At 50.6% G+C, this 19483-nt stretch overlaps 1 protein-coding gene across 1 annotated transcript in view; it reads right to left on the reverse strand.

Annotated features, from left to right (window-relative positions):
• The window catches only part of LOC137306166 (POU domain, class 2, transcription factor 2-like), a 565364-nt gene that overhangs the window by 400365 nt on the left and 145516 nt on the right, over window positions 1–19483 (reverse strand). The window contains exons 8-9 of the mRNA XM_067975227.1: window positions 17685–17776; window positions 4415–4600 (exon numbers count right to left, since the gene is read on the reverse strand). Coding sequence (XP_067831328.1) covers window positions 4415–4600; window positions 17685–17776 — 278 coding nt within the window. The remainder of the gene's footprint in view (window positions 1–4414; window positions 4601–17684; window positions 17777–19483) is intronic.

Raw genomic sequence — 19483 nt, forward strand, 5'->3', positions numbered from 1 at the left:
GAGAGAGTCACCGACAGACTGAGTTACAGGAGAGAGAGTCACCGATAGACACAGTTACAGGAGACTCACCGACAGACTCAGTTGCAGGAGAGAGAGTCACCGACAGACTGAGTGACAGGAGAGAGAGTCACCGACAGACTGAGTTACAGGAGAGAGAGTCACCGACAGACACAGTTACAGGAGAGAGATTCACCGACAGACACAGTTACAGGAGAGAGAGTCACCGACAGACACAGTTACAGGAGAGAGACTTGCCGACAGACTCAGTTACAGGAGAGAGAGTCACCGACAGACACAGTTACAGGAGAGAGAGTCACCGACAGACTCAGTTGCAGGAAACTCACCGACAGACTCAGTTGCAAGAGAGAGAGTCAATGACAGACTCAGTGACAGGAGAGAGAGTCAATGACAGACTCAGTGACAGGAGAGAGAGTCACCGACAGACTCAGTTACAGGAGAGAGAGTCACCGACAGACTCAGCGCCAGGAGAGAGAGTCACCGACAGACTCAGTTGCAGGAGAGAAAGGCACCAACAGACTCAGTTACAGAAGAGAGCGTCACCGACAGACTCAGTTGCAGGAGAGAGATTAACCGACAGACACAGTTGCAGGAGAGAGAGTCACCGACATACTCAGTTCCAGGAGAGTCACCGACAGACTCAGTTACAGGAGAGAGAGTCACCGACAGACTCAGTTACAGGAGGGAGAGTCACCGACAGACTGAGTTACAGGAGAGAGAGTCGCCGACAGACTGAGTTACAGGAGAGAGAGTCGCCGACAGACAGTTACAGGAGAGAGAGTCACCGACAGACTCAGTTCCAGGAGAGAGAGTCACCGACAGACACAGTTACAGGAGAGAGACTTGCCGACAGACTCATTTACAGGAGAGAGAGTCACCGACAGACACAGTTACAGGAGAGAGAGTCACCGACAGACTCAGTTGCAGGAGAGAGACTCACCGACAGACTCAGTTGCAGGAGAGAGAGTCACCGACAGACTCAGTTGCAGGAAACTCACCGACAGACTCAGTTGCAAGAGAGAGAGTCAATGACAGACTCAGTTACAGGAGAGAGAGTCACCGACAGACTCAGTTACAGGAGAGAGAGTCACCGACAGACTCAGCGCCAGGAGAGAGAGTCACCGACAGACTCAGTTACTGGAGAGAGAGTCACCGATAGACTCAGTTACTGGAGAGAGAGTCACCGACAGACTCAGTTGCAGGAGAGAAAGGCACCAACAGACTCAGTTGCAGGAGAGAGAGTCACCGACAGACTCAGTTACAGGAGAGAGAGTCACCGACAGTCTCAGTTACAGGAGAGAGAGTCACCGACAGTCTCAGTTACAGGAGAGAGAGTCACCGACAGGCTCAGATTGAAGAGAGAGACTCACCGACAGACTCAGTTACAGGAGGGAGAGTCACCGACAGACTCAGTTGCAGGAGAGAGAGTCACCGACAGACTCAGTTACAGGAGAGAGACTCACCGACAGACTAAGTTGCAGGAGAGAGAATCACCGAAAGACTCAGTTGCAGGAGAGAGAGTAACCGACAGACTCAGTTGCAGGAGAGAGAGTCACCGACAGACTCAGTTACAGGAGAGAGAGTCACCGACAGACTCAGTTACGGGAGAAAGACTCACCGACAGACTCAGTTACAGGAGCAAGACTCACCGACAGACTCAGTTACAGGAGAAAGACTCACCGACAGACTCAGTTACAGGAGAGAGAGTCGCCAACAGACTCAGTTGCAGGAGAGAGAGTCACCGACAGACTGAGTTACAGGAGAGAGAGTCACCGACAGACTCAGTTCCAGGAGAGAGAGTCGCAAACAGACTCAATTACAGGAGAGAGAGTCCCCGACAGACTCAGTTCCAGGAGAGAGAGTCACCGACAGACTCTGTTCCAGGGGAGAGAGTCACCGACAGACTCTGTTACAGGGGAGAGAGTCACCGACAGACTCAGTTGCAGGAGAGAGAGTCACCGACAGACTAATTTACAGGAGAGAAAGTAACCGACACACTCAGTTACAGGAGAGAGAGTCGCCAACAGACTCAGTTACAGGAGAGAGAGTAACAGACAGACTCAGTTCCAGGAGAGAGAGTCACCGACAGACTCAGTTACAGGAGAAAGACTCACCGACAGACTCAGTTCCAGGAGAGAAAGTAACAGACAGACTCAGTTACAGGAGAGTGAGAGACCGACAGACTCAGTTACAGGAGAGAGAGTCACCGACAGACTCAGTTACAGGAGAGAGAGTCACCGACAGACTCAGTTACAGGAGAGAGACTCACCGACAGACTCAGTTACAGGAGAGAGCATTACCGACAGACTCAGTTACAGGAGAGAGAGTCACCGACAGACTCAGTTGCAGGAGACTCACCGACAGACGCAGTTGTAGGTGAGAGAGTCACCGACAGACTCAGTTACAGCAGAGAGAGTCACCGACAGACTCAGTTGCAGGAGAGAGAGTCATCGACAGACTCAGTTACAGGAGAGAGACTTACCGACAGACTTAGTTGCAGGAGAGAGAGTCACCGACAGACTCAGTTGCAGGAGAGAGACAGACCGACAGACATAGTGACAGGAGAGAGAGTCACCGACAGACTGAGTTACAGGAGAGAGAGTCACCGATAGACACAGTTACAGGAGACTCACCGACAGACTCAGTTGCAGGAGAGAGAGTCACCGACAGACTGAGTGACAGGAGAGAGAGTCACCGACAGACTGAGTTACAGGAGAGAGAGTCACCGATTGACTCAGTTGCAGGAGGGAGAGTCCCCGACAGACTCAGTTACAGGAGAGAGAGTAACAGACAGACTCAGTTCCAGGAGAGAGAGTCACTGACAGACTCAGTTACAGGAGAGAGAGTCCCCGACAGACTCAGTTACAGGAGAGAAAGTAACAGACAGAGTCAGTTACAGGAGAGAGAGTCCCCGACAGACACAGTTACAGGAGAGAGACTTGCCGACAGACACAGTTACAGGAGAGAGAGTCACCGACAGACTCAGTTGCAGGAAACTCACCGACAGACTCCGTTGCAAGAGAGAGAGTCACCGACAGACTCAGTTGCAGGAGAGAGATTCACCGACAGACTCAGTTGCAGGAGAGAGAGTCACCGACAGACTCAGTTACAGGAGAGAGAGTCACCGACAGTCTCAGTTACAGAAGAGAGAGTCACCGACAGACTCAGTTACAGGAGAGTCACCGACACACTCAGTTACAGGAGAGACAGTCACCGACAGGCTCAGATTGAAGAGAGAGACTCACCGACAGACTCAGTTGCAGGAGAGAGAGTCACCGACAGACTCAGTTACAGGAGAGGGAGAGTCACCGACAGACTCTGTTACAGGGGAGAGAGTTACCGACAGACTCTGTTACAGGGGAGAGAGTCACCGACAGACTCAGTTGCAGGAGAGAGAGTCACCGACAGACTCAGTAACAGGAGAGAGAGTCACCGACAGACTCAGTTACGGGAGAAAGACTCACCGACAGACTCAGTAACAGGAGAGAGAGTCACCGACAGACTCAGTTACAGAAGAAAGACTCACCGACAGACTCAGTTGCAGGAGAGAGATTCACCGACAGACTCAGTTACAGGAGAGAAAGTAACCGACACACTCAGTTGCAGGAGAGAGAGTCGCCAACAGACTCAATTACAGGAGAGAGAGTCCCCGACAGACTCAGTTACAGGAGAGAGAGTAACAGACAGACTCAGTTCCAGGAGAGAGAGTCCCCGACAGACTCAGTTGCAGGAGAGAAAGTAACAGACAGAGTCAGTTACAGGAGAGAGAGTCACCGACAGACTCAGTTACAGGAGAGAAAGTCACCGACAGACTCAGTTACAGGAGAGAAAGTCACCGACAGACTCAGTTACAGGAGAGAGAGTCCCCGACAGACTCAGTTACAGGAGAGAAAGTAACAGACAGAGTCAGTTACAGGAGAGAAAGTAACAGACAGAGTCAGTTACAGGAGAGAGAGTCGCCAACAGACTCAGTTACAGGAGAGAGAGTCACCGACAGACTCAGTTGCAGGAGAGAAAGTAACAGACAGAGTCAGTTACAGGAGAGAGAGTCGCCAACAGACTCAGTTACAGGAGAGAAAGTCACCGACAGACTCAGTTACAGGAGAGAGAGTCCCCGACAGACTCAGTTACAGGAGAGAAAGTCACAGACAGAGTCAGTTACAGGAGAGAGAGTCACCGACAGACTCAGTTACAGGAGAGAAAGTCACCGACAGACTCAGTTACAGGAGAGAAAGTCACCGACAGACTCAGTTACAGGAGAGAGAGTCACCGACAGACTCAGTTCCAGGAGAGAGACTCGTGACAGCCTCAGTTAGAGTCGAGTCCCGATTATTCCCCAGCTCTTCACATTCCCCACACTGTAAACTCTCTGCCCACGTGGCACTGAGACCATTACCTGGGTGAAGCCCAGTTTGATACGACGCTGTTTGAAGGTGCGAGCAAACTGCTCGAGTTCCTCCAGATCGCTGGGTTCCTCGGGATGCGATGGGGCCTCCATACCTTTGGTTGTCTGTGAGTGGGGGAGCCCCTGCAGGTGAGGCTCATGGGCTAAGGACCCGGGGAGGCCTGTCCGGGTCACTGCCTGCAAAACAAGAGTCATATTCACACAGTTAGCAATGGAATGGGCTGGCCTTGGGAGGTGTTGCTTCCGACTGCCCCTCCACCGATAGAGGCCCCACTCTCAGGAAATGGTGTCTGTATCAGGCCCACTGAAAGGGCTCGCCATAATACACACCCATCACTCACACATCCTACCCCTCCCCTCCCTGCACCTCCATTCCCCTTCTCCCCTCTCCCTCCATTCCCGTCTCCCACCCTCTCCCTCCATTCCCCTCTCCCACCCTCTGACCTCTCCCTCCATTCCCCACTCCCGCCCTCTCCATTCCCCTTTCCCGCCCTCTCCATTCCCCTTTCCCACCCTCTCCCCTCTCCCTCCATTCCCCTCTCCCACCCTCTTCCCTCTCCCTCCATTCCCCTCTCCCACCCTCTGACGTCTCCCTCCATTCCCCACTCCCGCCCCCTCCATTCCCCAATCCTGCCCTCTCCCCTCTCCATCCATTCTCCACTCCCACCCCCTCCATTCCTCTCTCCTGCCCTCTCCCCTCTCCATCCATTCCCCTCCCATCTGCCTCCATTCCCCTCTCCCGCTCTCTGACGGCTCCCTCCATTCCCGACTCCCACACCCTCCATTCCCCTCTCCCGGCCTCTCTCCTCTCCCTCCTTTACACTCTCCCTCTCCTCCACTCCCCTTTATCGCCCCTCGCCTTGCCTCTCCTGCCCCTCCATTCCACTCTCCTGCCCCTCCAATCCCATGTCTCAACCCTCCTCTCCACTCTCCCCGGCCTCCATTCCAATCTCCCACTCCGCCCCTTCGTCTCGCCCATCCCCTGCTCTAACATGAACACTCGAGGAATGCATGCAGTGAGTGTGTGTAGAGATTAACACAGGCACTGAGTGTGTGTAGAGACCAATAGTCAGTGAGTGTGTGCAGAGACTAACACAGGTACTGAATGTGTGTAGGGACTAACATAGGCACTGAGTGTGTGCAGGGACTAACACAGGCACTGAGTGTGTGTAGGGACTAACACAGGTACTGAGTGTGTGTCAGGACTAACACAGATACTGAGTGTGTGTAGGGACTAACACAGGCACTGAGTGTGTGTAGGGACTAACACAGGCACTGAGTGTGTGTAGGGACTAACACAGATACTGAGTGTGTGCAGGGACTAACACAGGCACTGAGTGTGTGTTCGAACTAACACAGGCACTGAGTGTGTGTAGGGACTAACACAGGCACTGAGTGTGTGTAGGGACTAACACAGACACGGAGTGTGTGTCGTGACGACACAGGTACTGAGTGTGTGTCAGGACTAACACAGATACTGAGTGTGTGTAGGGACTAACACAGGCACTGAGTGTGTGTAGGGACTAACACAGGCACTGAGTGTGTGTAGGGACTAACACAGATACTGAGTGTGTGCAGGGACTAACACAGGCACTGAGTGTGTGTTCGAACTAACACAGGCACTGAGTGTGTGTAGGGACTAACACAGGCACTGAGTGTGTGTAGGGACTAACACAGACACGGAGTGTGTGTCGTGACGACACAGATACTGAGTGTGTGTCAGGACTAACACAGATACTGAGTGTGTGCAGGGACTAACACAGGCACTGAGTGTGTGTTGGAACTAACACAGGCAATGAGTGTGTGTAGGGACTAACACAGGCACTGAATGTGTGTCGGGACTAACACAGGCACTGAATGTGTGTAGGGACTAACACAGGCACTGTGTGTGCGTAGGGACTAACACAGGCACTGAATGTGTGTAGGGACTAACACAGGCACTGAGTGTGTGTAGGGACTAACACAGGCACTGAGTGTGTGTAAAGACTAACACAGGCACTGAGTGTGTGTAAAGACTAACACAGGTACTGAATGTGTGTAAACACTAACACAGCACTGAGTGTGAGTAGCGACTAACACAGACACCGAGACTGTGTAGGGATTAACACAGAAACTGAGTGTGTGTAAAGACGAACACAGGCAATGGGTGTGTGTAGGGACTAACACAGACACGGACTGTGTGTAGTGACGACACACATACTGAGTGTGTGTTGGAACCAACACAGGCACTGAGTGTGTGTAGGGACTAACACAGGCACTGAATGTGTGTAGGGACTAACACAGGCACTGAATGTGTGTAGGGACTAACACAGGCACTGAATGTGTGTAGGGACTAACACAGACACTGAGTGTGTGTGGGGATTAACACAGGCACTGAGTGTGTGTAAAGACTAACACAGGCACTGAGTGTGTGTAGGGACTAACACAGGTACTGAGTGTGTGTAAAGACTAACACAGGCACTGAGTGTGTGTAAAGACTAACACAGGCACTGAGTGTGTGTAAACACTAACACAGCACTGAGTGTGTGTAGGGATTAACACAGACACTGAGTGTGTGTAGGGACTAACACAGGTACTGAGTGTGTGTAAAGACTAACACAGGCACTGAGTGTGTGTAGGGACTAACACAGGCACTGAGTGTGTGTAGGGAATAACACAGGCACTGAGTGTGTGTAGGGACTGACACAGGCACTGAATGTGTGTAGGGACTAACACAGACACTGAGTGTGTGTAGGGACTAACACAGACACTGAGTGTGTGTAGGGACTAACACAGGCACTGAGTGTGTGTAGGGACTAACACAGGCACTGAGTGTGTGTCGGGACTAACACAGGCACTGAATGTGTGTAGGGACTAACACAGGCACGGAGTGTGTGTAGGGACTAACACAGGCACGGAGTGGGTGTAGGGACTAACACAGGCACTGAGTGTGTGTAGGGACTAACACAGCACTGAGTGTGTGTAGAGACTAACACAGGCACTGAGTGTGTGTAGGGACTGACACAGGCACTGAATGTGTGTAGGGACTGACACAGACACTGAGTGTGTGTCGGGACTAACACAGGCACTGAGTGTGTGTAGGGACTAACACAGGCACTGAGTGTGTGTAGGGACTGACACAGGCACTGAATGTGTGTAGGGACTAACACAGTCACTGAGTGTGTGTAGGGACTAACACAGGCACTGAGTGTGTGTCGGGACTAACACAGGCACTGAATGTGTGTAGGGACTAACACAGGCACTGAATGTGTGTAGGGACTAACACAGGCACTGAGTGTGTGTAGGGACTAACACAGGCACTGAGTGTGTGTAGGGACTAACACAGGCACTGAGTGTGTGTAGGGACTAACACAGGCACTGAGTGTGTGTAGGGACTAACACAGGCACTGAGTGTGTGTAGGGACTAACACAGGCACTGAGTGTGTGTAGGGACTGACACAGGCACTGAGTGTGTGTCGGGACTAACACAGGCACTGAGTGTGTGTCGGGACTAACACAGGCACTGAGTGTGTGTAGGGACTAACACAGACACTGAGTGTGTGTCGGGACTAACACAGGCACTGAGTGTGTGTCGGGACTAACACAGGCACTGAATGTGTGTAGGGACTAACACAGGCACTGAATGTGTGTAGGGACTAACACAGGCACTGAGTGTGTGTAGGGACTAACACAGACACGGAGTGTGTGTAGGGACTAACACAGATACTGAGTGTGTGCAGGGACTAACACAGACAGGGAGTGTGTGAAGTGACTAACACAGATACTGAGTGTGTGTAAAGACTAACACAGATACTGAGTGTGTGTTCGGACTAACACAGGCACTGAGTGTGTGTAGGGACTAACACAGGCACTGAATGTGTGTAGGGACTAACACAGGCACTGAATGTGTGTAGGGACTAACACAGGCACTGAATGTGTGTAGGGACTAACACAGGCACTGAGTGTGTGTAGGGACTAACACAGGCACTGAGTGTGAGTCGGGACTAACACAGGCACTGAGCGTGTGTAGGGATTAACACAGACACTGAGTGTGTGTAGGGATTAACACAGACACTGAGTGTGTGTAGGGACTAACACAGGCACTGAGTGTGTGTAGCGACTAACACAGGCACTGAGTGTGTGCAGGGATTAACACAGGCACTGAGTGTGTGTAGGGATTAACACAGGCACTGAGTGTGTGTAGGGACTAACACAGGCACTGAGTGTGTGCAAAGACTAACACAGACACTGAGTGTGTGTTCGAACTAACACAGGCACTGAGTGTGTGTAGGGACTAACACAGGCACTGAGTGTGTGTAGGGACTAACACAGACACGGAGTGTGTGTCGTGACGACACAGATACTGAGTGTGTGTCAGGACTAACACAGATACTGAGTGTGTGCAGGGACTAACACAGGCACTGAGTGTGTGTTGGAACTAACACAGGCAATGAGTGTGTGTAGGGACTAACACAGGCACTGAATGTGTGTCGGGACTAACACAGGCACTGAATGTGTGTCGGGACTAACACAGGCACTGTGTGTGCGTAGGGACTAACACAGGCACTGAATGTGTGTAGGGACTAACACAGGCACTGAGTGTGTGTAGGGACTAACACAGGCACTGAGTGTGTGTAAAGACTAACACAGGCACTGAGTGTGTGTAAAGACTAACACAGGTACTGAATGTGTGTAAACACTAACACAGCACTGAGTGTGAGTAGCGACTAACACAGACACCGAGACTGTGTAGGGATTAACACAGAAACTGAGTGTGTGTAAAGACGAACACAGGCAATGGGTGTGTGTAGGGACTAACACAGACACGGACTGTGTGTAGTGACGACACACATACTGAGTGTGTGTTGGAACCAACACAGGCACTGAGTGTGTGTAGGGACTAACACAGGCACTGAATGTGTGTAGGGACTAACACAGGCACTGAATGTGTGTAGGGACTAACACAGGCACTGAATGTGTGTAGGGACTAACACAGACACTGAGTGTGTGTGGGGATTAACACAGGCACTGAGTGTGTGTAAAGACTAACACAGGCACTGAGTGTGTGTAGGGACTAACACAGGTACTGAGTGTGTGTAAAGACTAACACAGGCACTGAGTGTGTGTAAAGACTAACACAGGCACTGAGTGTGTGTAAACACTAACACAGCACTGAGTGTGTGTAGGGATTAACACAGACACTGAGTGTGTGTAGGGATTAAAACAGACACTGAGTGTGTGTAGGGACTAACACAGGTACTGAGTGTGTGTAAAGACTAACACAGGCACTGAGTGTGTGTAGGGACTAACACAGGCACTGAGTGTGTGTAGGGAATAACACAGGCACTGAGTGTGTGTAGGGACTGACACAGGCACTGAGTGTGTGTAGGGACTGACACAGGCACTGAATGTGTGTAGGGACTAACACAGACACTGAGTGTGTGTAGGGACTAACACAGACACTGAGTGTGTGTAGGGACTAACACAGGCACTGAGTGTGTGTAGGGACTAACACAGGCACTGAGTGTGTGTCGGGACTAACACAGGCACTGAATGTGTGTAGGGACTAACACAGGCACGGAGTGTGTGTAGGGACTAACACAGGCACGGAGTGTGTGTAGGGACTAACACAGGCACTGAGTGTGTGTAGGGACTAACACAGGCACTGAGTGTGTGTAGGGACTAACACAGGCACTGAGTGTGTGTAGGGACTAACACAGGCACTGAGTGTGTGTAGGGACTAACACAGGCACTGAGTGTGTGTAGGGACTGACACAGGCACTGAGTGTGTGTCGGGACTAACACAGGCACTGAGTGTGTGTCGGGACTAACACAGGCACTGAGTGTGTGTAGGGACTAACACAGACACTGAGTGTGTGTCGGGACTAACACAGGCACTGAGTGTGTGTCGGGACTAACACAGGCACTGAATGTGTGTAGGGACTAACACAGGCACTGAATGTGTGTAGGGACTAACACAGGCACTGAGTGTGTGTAGGGACTAACAGAGACACGGAGTGTGTGTAGGGACTAACACAGATACTGAGTGTGTGCAGGGACTAACACAGACAGGGAGTGTGTGAAGTGACTAACACAGATACTGAGTGTGTGTAAAGACTAACACAGATACTGAGTGTGTGTTCGGACTAACACAGGCACTGAGTGTGTGTAGGGACTAACACAGGCACTGAATGTGTGTAGGGACTAACACAGGCACTGAATGTGTGTAGGGACTAACACAGGCACTGAATGTGTGTAGGGACTAACACAGGCACTGAGTGTGTGTAGGGACTAACACAGGCACTGAGTGTGAGTCGGGACTAACACAGGCACTGAGCGTGTGTAGGGATTAACACAGACACTGAGTGTGTGTAGGGATTAACACAGACACTGAGTGTGTGTAGGGACTAACACAGGCACTGAGTGAGTGTAGGGACTAACACAGGCACTGAGTGTGTGTAGCGACTAACACAGGCACTGAGTGTGTGCAGGGATTAACACAGGCACTGAGTGTGTGTAGGGATTAACACAGGCACTGAGTGTGTGTAGGGACTAACACAGGCACTGAGTGTGTGCAAAGACTAACACAGACACTGAGTGTGTGTAGGGACTGACACAGGCACTGAATGTGTGTAGGGACTAACACAGTCACTGAGTGTGTGTAGGGACTAACACAGGCACTGAGTGTGTGTCGGGACTAACACAGGCACTGAATGTGTGTAGGGACTAACACAGGCACTGAGTGTGTGTAGGGACTGACACAGGCACTGAATGTGTGTAGGGACTAACACAGTCACTGAGTGTGTGTAGGGACTAACACAGGCACTGAGTGTGTGTCGGGACTAACACAGGCACTGAATGTGTGTAGGGACTAACACAGGCACTGAGTGTGTGTAGGGACTAACACAGGCACTGAGTGTGTGTAGGGACTAACACAGGCACTGAGTGTGTGTAGGGACTAACACAGGCACTGAGTGTGTGTAGGGACTAACACAGGCACTGAGTGTGTGTAGGGACTAACACAGGCACTGAGTGTGTGTAGGGACTAACACAGGCACTGAGTGTGTGTAGGGACTGACACAGGCACTGAGTGTGTGTCGGGACTAACACAGGCACTGAGTGTGTGTCGGGACTGACACAGGCACTGAGTGTGTGTAGGGACTAACACAGACACTGAGTGTGTGTAGGGACTAACACAGGCACTGAGTGTGTGTCGGGACTAACACAGGCACTGAATGTGTGTAGGGACTAACACAGGCACTGAATGTGTGTAGGGACTAACACAGGCACTGAGTGTGTGTAGGGACTAACACAGACACGGAGTGTGTGTAGGGACTAACACAGATACTGAGTGTGTGCAGGGACTAACACAGACAGGGAGTGTGTGAAGTGACTAACACAGATACTGAGTGTGTGTAAAGACTAACACAGATACTGAGTGTGTGTTCGGACTAACACAGGCACTGAGTGTGTGTAGGGACTAACACAGGCACTGAATGTGTGTAGGGACTAACACAGGCACTGAATGTGTGTAGGGACTAACACAGGCACTGAATGTGTGTAGGGACTAACACAGGCACTGAATGTGTGTAGGGACTAACACAGGCACTGAATGTGTGTCGGGACTAACACAGGCACTGAGTGTGTGTAGGGACAAACACAGGCACTGAGTGTGAGTCGGGACTAACACAGGCACTGAGCGTGTGTAGGGATTAACACAGACACTGAGTGTGTGTAGGGATTAACACAGACACTGAGTGTGTGTAGGGACTAACACAGGCACTGAGTGTGTGTAAAGACTAACACAGGCACTGAGTGTGTGTAGGGACTAACACAGGCACTGAGTGTGTGTAAACACTAACACAGCACTGATTGTGTGCAGGGATTAACACAGACACTGAGTGTGTGTCGGGACTAACACAGACACTGAGTGTGTGTCGGGACTAACACAGACACTGAGTGTGTGTAGCGACTAACACAGGCACTGAGTGTGTGTAGGGATTAACACAGGCACTGAGTGTGTGTAGGGATTAACACAGGCACTGAGTGTGTGTAGGGACTAACACAGACACGGAGTATGTGTAGTGACTAACACAGATACTGAGTGTGTGTTCGGACTAACACAGGCACTGAGTGTGTGTTGAGACTAACACAGGCACTGAATGTGTGTAGGGACTAACACAGGCACTGAATGTGTGTAGGGACTAACACAGGCACTGAATGTGTGTCGGGACTAACACAGGCACTGAATGTGTGTAGGGACTAACACAGGCACTGAGTGTGTGTAGGGACTAACACAGGCATTGAGTGTGTGTAAAGACTAACACAGGCACTGAGTGTGTGCAGGGACTAACACAGGTACTGAATGTGTGTAGGGACTAACACAGACACTGATTGTGTGTTGGGACTAACACAGGCACTGAGTGTGTGTAGGGACTAACACAGGCACTGAGTGTGTGTAGGGACTAACACAGACACGGAGTATGTGTAGTGACTAACACAGATACTGAGTGTGTGTTCGGACTAACACAGGCACTGAGTGTGTGTAGGGACTAACACAGGCACTGAATGTGTGTAGGGACTAACACAGGCACTGAATGTGTGTAGGGACTAACACAGGCACTGAATGTGTGTAGGGACTAACACAGGCACTGAATGTGTGTCGGGACTAACACAGGCACTGAATGTGTGTCGGGACTAACACAGGCACTGAGTGTGTGTAGGGACAAACACAGGCACTGAGTGTGAGTCGGGACTAACACAGGCACTGAGTGTGTGTAGGGACAAACACAGGCACTGAGCATGTGTAGGGATTAACACAGACACTGAGTGTGTGTAGGGATTAACACAGACACTGAGTGTGTGTAAAGACTAACACAGGCACTGAGTGTGTGTAAAGACTAACACAGCACTGAGTGTGTGTAGGGACTAACACAGGCACTGAGTGTGTGCAGGGACTAACACAGGCACTGAGTGTGTGCAGGGACTAACACAGGTACTGAGTGTGTGTCGGGACTAACACAGGTACTGAATGTGTGTAGGGACTAACACAGACGCTGAGTGTGTGTCGGGACTAACACAGGCACTGAGTGTGTGTAGGGACTAACACAGGCACTGAGTGTGTGTAGGGACTAGCACAGACACTGAATGTGTGTCGGGACTAACACAGACGCTGAGTGTGTGTCGGGACTAACACAGGCACTGAGTGTGTGTAGGGACTAACACAGGCACTGAGTGTGTGTAGGGACTAGCACAGACACTGAATGTGTGTCGGGACTAACACAGCACTGAGTGTGTGTAGAGACTAACACAGGTACTGAGTGTGTGTAGGGACTAACACAGGCACTGAGTGTGTGTGGGAACTAACACAGGCACTGAGTGTGTGTAGGGACTAACACAGGCACGGAGTGGGTGTAGGGACTAACACAGGAACTAAGTGTGTGCAGGGATAAACACAGGCACAGAGTGTGTGCAGGGACTAACACAGGCACTGAGAGTGTGCAGGGCCTAACACAGGCACTGAGTGTGTGTAGGGATTAACACAGACACTGAGTGTGTGTAGGGATTAACACAGACACTGAGTGTGTGTAAAGACTAACACAAGCACTGAGTGTGTGTAGGGACTAACACAGGCATTGTGTGTGTAAAGACTAACACAGGCACTGAGTGTGTGCAGGGACTAACACAGACACTGATTGTGTGTAGGGACTAACACAGGCACTGAGTGTGTGTAGGGACTAACACAGGCACTGAGTGTGTGTCGGGACTAACACAGACACTGAGTGTGTGTAGGGACTAACACAGGCACTGAGTGTGTGTAGGGACTAACACAGGCACTGAGTGTGTGTAGGGACTAACACAGGCACTGAGTGTGTGTAGGGACTAACACAGGCACTGAGTGTGTGTAGGGACTAACACAGCACTGAGCGTGTGTAGGGATTAACACAGGCACTGAGTGTGTGTAGGGACTAACACAGCACTGAGCGTGTGTACGGACTAACACAGGTACTAAATGTGTGTAGGGACTAACACAGACACTGATTGTGTGTTGGGACTAACACAGGTACTGAGTGTGTGTCGGGACTAACACAGGCACTGAGTGTGTGTAGGGACTAACACAGGCACTGAATGTGTGTAGGGATTAACACAGGCACTGAATGTGTGTAGGGACTAACACAGGCACTGAATGTGTGTAGGGACTAACACAGGCACTGAATGTGTGTAGGGACTAACACAGGCACTGAATGTGTGTAGGGACTAACACAGGCACTGAATGTGTGTAGGGACTAACACAGGCACTGAATGTGTGTCGGGACTAACACAGGCACTGAGTGTGTGTAGGGACAAACACAGGCACTGAGTGTGAGTCGGGACTAACACAGGCACTGAGCGTGTGTAGGGATTAACACAGACACTGAGTGTGTGTAGGGATTAACACAGACACTGAGTGTGTGTAGGGACTAACACAGGCACTGAGTGTGTGTAAAGACTAACACAGGCACTGAGTGTGTGTAGGGACTAACACAGGCACTGAGTGTGTGTAAACACTAACACAGCACTGATTGTGTGCAGGGATTAACACAGACACTGAGTGTGTGTCGGGACTAACACAGACACTGATTGTGTGTAGGGATTAACACAGACACTGAATGTGTGTAGGGACTAACACAGGCACTGGGTGTGTGTAGGGACTAACACAGGCATTGAGTGTGTGTAAAGACTAACACAGCACTGAGTGTGTGCAGGGACTAACACAGGTACTAAATGTGTGTAGGGACTAACACAGACACTGATTGTGTGTTGGGACTAACACAGGTACTGAGTGTGTGCAGGGACTAACACAGACACGGAGTGTGTGTAGTGACTAACACAGATACTGAGTGTGTGTAGGGAGTAACACAGATACTGAGTGTGTGTTGAGACTAACACAGGTACTGAATGTGTGTAGGGACTAACACAGACACTGAGTGTGTGTTCGGACTAACACAGGCACTGAGTGTGTAGGGACTAACACAGGCACTGAATGTGTGTAGGGACTAACACAGGCACTGAATGTGTGTAAGGACTAACACAGGCACTGAATGTGTGTAGGGACTAACACAGGCACTGAATGTGTGTAGGGACTAACACAGGCACTGGGTGTGTGTAGGGACTAACACAGGCATTGAGTGTGTGTAAAGACTAACACAGCACTGAGTGTGTGCAGGGACTAACACAGGTACTAAATGTGTGTAGGGACTAACACAGACACTGATTGTGTGTTGGGACTAACACAGGTACTGAGTGTGTGTAGGGACTAACACAGGCACTGAGTGTGTGTAGGGACTAACACAGACGCTGAGTGTGTGTCGGGACTAACACAGGCACTGAGTGTGTGTAGGGACTAACACAGGCACTGAGTGTGTGTAGTGACTAACACAGATACTGAGTGTGTGTAGGGAGTAACACAGATACTGAGTGTGTGTTGAGACTAACACAGGTACTGAATGTGTGTAGGGACTAACACAGACACTGAGTGTGTGTTCGGACTAACACAGGCACTGAGTGTGTGTAGGGACTAACACAGGCACTGAATGTGTGTAGGGACTAACACAGGCACTGAATGTGTGTAGGGACTAACACAGGCACTGAATGTGTGTAAAGACTAACACAGACACTGAGTGTGTGTAGGGACTAACACAGGCACTGAGTGTGTGTAAAGACTAACACAGGCACTGAGTGTGTGTAGGGACTAACACAGGCACTGAGTGTGTGTAGGGACTAACACAGGCACTGAGTGTGTGTAGGGACTAACACAGGCACTGAGTGTGTGTAAACACTAACACAGCACTGAGTGTGTGCAGGGATTAACACAGACACTGAGTGTGTGTAGCGATTAACACAGACACTGAGTGTGTGTAAAGACTAACACAGGCACTGAGTGTGTGTAAAGACTAACACAGACACTGAGTGTGTGTAGGGACTAACACAGGCACTGAGTGTGTGTAAAGACTAACACAGGCACTGAGTGTGTGTAGGGACTAACACAGGCACTGAGTGTGTGTAGGGACTAACACAGGCACTGAGTGTGTGTAAACACTAACACAGCACTGAGTGTGTGTAGCGACTAACACAGATACTGAGTGTGTGTAGGGACTAACACAGGCACTGAGTGTGTGTCGGGACTAACACAGGCACTGAGTGTGTGTCGGGACTAACACAGGCACTGAGTGTGTGTCGGGACTAACACAGCACTGAGTGTGTGTAGAGACTAACACAGGTACTGAGTGTGTGTAGGGACTAACACAGGCACTGAGTGTGTGTAGGGACTAACACAGGCACTGAGTGTGTGTAAACACTAACACAGCACTGAGTGTGTGTAGCGACTAACACAGATACTGAGTGTGTGTAGGGACTAACACAGGCACTGAGTGTGTGTCGGGACTAACACAGGCACTGAGTGTGTGTCGGGACTAACACAGGCACTGAGTGTGTGTCGGGACTAACACAGGCACTGAGTGTGTGTCGGGACTAACACAGGCACTGAGTGTGTGTCGGGACTAACACAGCACTGAGTGTGTGTAGAGACTAACACAGGTACTGAGTGTGTGTAGGGACTAACACAGGTACTGAGTGTGTGTGGGAACTAACACAGGTACTGAATGTGTGTAGGGACTAATACAGACGCTGAGTGTGTGTAGGGACTAATACAGACGCTGAGTGTGTGTAGAGACTAACACAGACACTGAGTGTGTGTCGGGAATAACACAGGTACTGAGTGTGTGTGGGAACTAACACAGGTACTGAATGTGTGTAGGGACTAATACAGACGCTGAGTGTGTGTAGGGACTAATACAGACGCTGAGTGTGTGTAGAGACTAACACAGACACTGAGTGTGTGTCGGGAATAACACAGGCACTGAGTGTGTGCAGGGATAAACACAGGCACGGAGTGTGTGTTGAGACTAACACAGGCACTGAGTGTGTGTAAAGACTAACACAGGCACTGAGTGTGTGTAGGGACTAACACAGGCACTGAGTGTGTGTAGGGACTAACACAGGCACTGAGTGTGTGTAGGGACTAACACAGGCACTGAGTGTGTGTCGGGATTAACACAGGCACTGAGTGTGTGTAGAGACTAACACAGGCACTGAGTGTGTGTAGGGACTAACACAGGCACTGAGTGTGTGTAGGGACTAACACAGGTGATGATGGTGGAGACTAACGGTCACTCTTGCACCTCTGAGTTGCCTCTTAGTGGGTGCCGATGATTGTGGCCTGGTAATATGCCGATTAACTGACCTGCGCGGAGAGCCCGAGGCGGGGTTGAGCCTGCAGGAGTCCCCCTTGGCTTTGCTGAGGTAGCTGTAAAAGATTTGGTGTCGAGAGCAGACCTGGAATGGGAAGGAGAGTCACATGATCAGTGAGATCAGAAGCCCAGGGAGCAGCGCGGCCAGTGTGGGACTCAGCGAGGGCTCCCCTCCACAAGGGAGACCCTGTGGCCTTCTCCACCTAACAAGTGTGAGCAGACCCAAAGTCTGGCCAACTCATTCACACTGACCAGCAGCAGAAGGAGCTGAAACCGGGACACCGGGATAGGGAGAGGTGACAAATGCACAGGAAATCTGCCAGTTTCAAAGAGCATTTCAGGAGAATTTTTGGATTGATTCAAACACAGTGACCAGACCAGAGATGTATCCTTCACATAGAACACTCCCAGATCAGGTACAACACGGGTTAGATACAGAGTAAAGCTCCCTCTAAACTGTCCCATCAAACACTCCCAGGGCAGGTACAGCATGGGTTAGATACAGAGTAAAGCTCCCTCTAAACTGTCCCATCAAACACTCCCAGGGCAGATACAGGGGGTTAGATACAGAGTAAAGCTCCCTCTACACTGTCCCATCAAACACTCCCAGGGCAGGTACAGCATCAGTAAGATGGATTAAATACTGATCATCTCTCTCGATGAATCACTGGTCATCTCTCTCTCTCTCTGTGAATCCCTGGTCAACTCTCTCTCTGGGAATCACTGGTCAACTCTCTCTCTGGGAATCACTGGTCATCTCTCTCTCTATTAGTCACTGGTCATCTCTCTCTCTGTGAGTCACTGGTCATCTCTCTCTCTGTGAGTCACTGGTCATCTCTCTCTCTGTGAGTCACTGGTCATCTCTCTCTCTGTGAGTCACTGGTCATCTCTCTCTCTGTGAGTCACTGGTCATCTCTCTCTCTGTGAGTCACTGGTCATCTCTCTCTCTGTGAATCACTGGTCATCTCTCTCTGTGAATAACTGGTCATCTCTCTCTCTGGGAATCACTGGTCATCTCTCTCTCTGTGAGTCACTGGTCATCTCTCTCTCTGGGAATCACTGGTCATCTCTCACTCTGGGAATCACTGGTCATCTCTCACTCTGGGAATCACTGGTCATCTCTTTCTCTCTCTGGGAATCCCTGGTCATCTCTCTCTCTCTGGGAATCACTGGTCATCTCTCTCTCTCTCTCCGGGAATCACTGGTCATCTCTCTCTCTGGGAATCACTGGTCATCTCTCTCTCTGGGAATCACTGGTCATCTCTCTCTCTGGGAATCACTGGTCATCTCTCTCTCTGGGAATCACTGATCAGCTCTCTCTCTGGGAATCCCTGGTCAGCTCTCTCTCTGGGAATCACTGGTCAGCTCTCTCTCTCTGGGAATCACTGGTCATCTCTCTCTCTGGGAACCACTAGTCATCTCTTTCTGGGAATCACTGATCATCTCTCTCTCTGGGAATCCCTGGTCATCTCTCTCTCTCTGGGAATCACTGGTCATCTCTTTCTCTCTGAGTCACTGGTCATCTCTCTCTCTCTGTGAATCACTGATCATCCCTCTTTCTGGGAATCACTGGTCATCTCTCTCTCTGGGAATCACTGGTCATCTCTCTCTCTGGGAATCACTGGTCATCTCTCCCTCTGGGAATCACTGGTCGTCTCTCTCTCTGGGAATCACTGGTCGTCCCTCTCTCTGGGAATCACTGGTCATCTCTCTCTCGGGAATCAGTGGTCATCTCTCTCTCTGGGAATCCCTGGTCATCTCTCTCTCTGGGAATCCCTGGTCATCTCTCTCT

Source organism: Heptranchias perlo, chromosome 42, assembly GCF_035084215.1.
Source record: "Heptranchias perlo isolate sHepPer1 chromosome 42, sHepPer1.hap1, whole genome shotgun sequence".
NCBI lineage: Eukaryota > Metazoa > Chordata > Chondrichthyes > Hexanchiformes > Hexanchidae > Heptranchias > Heptranchias perlo.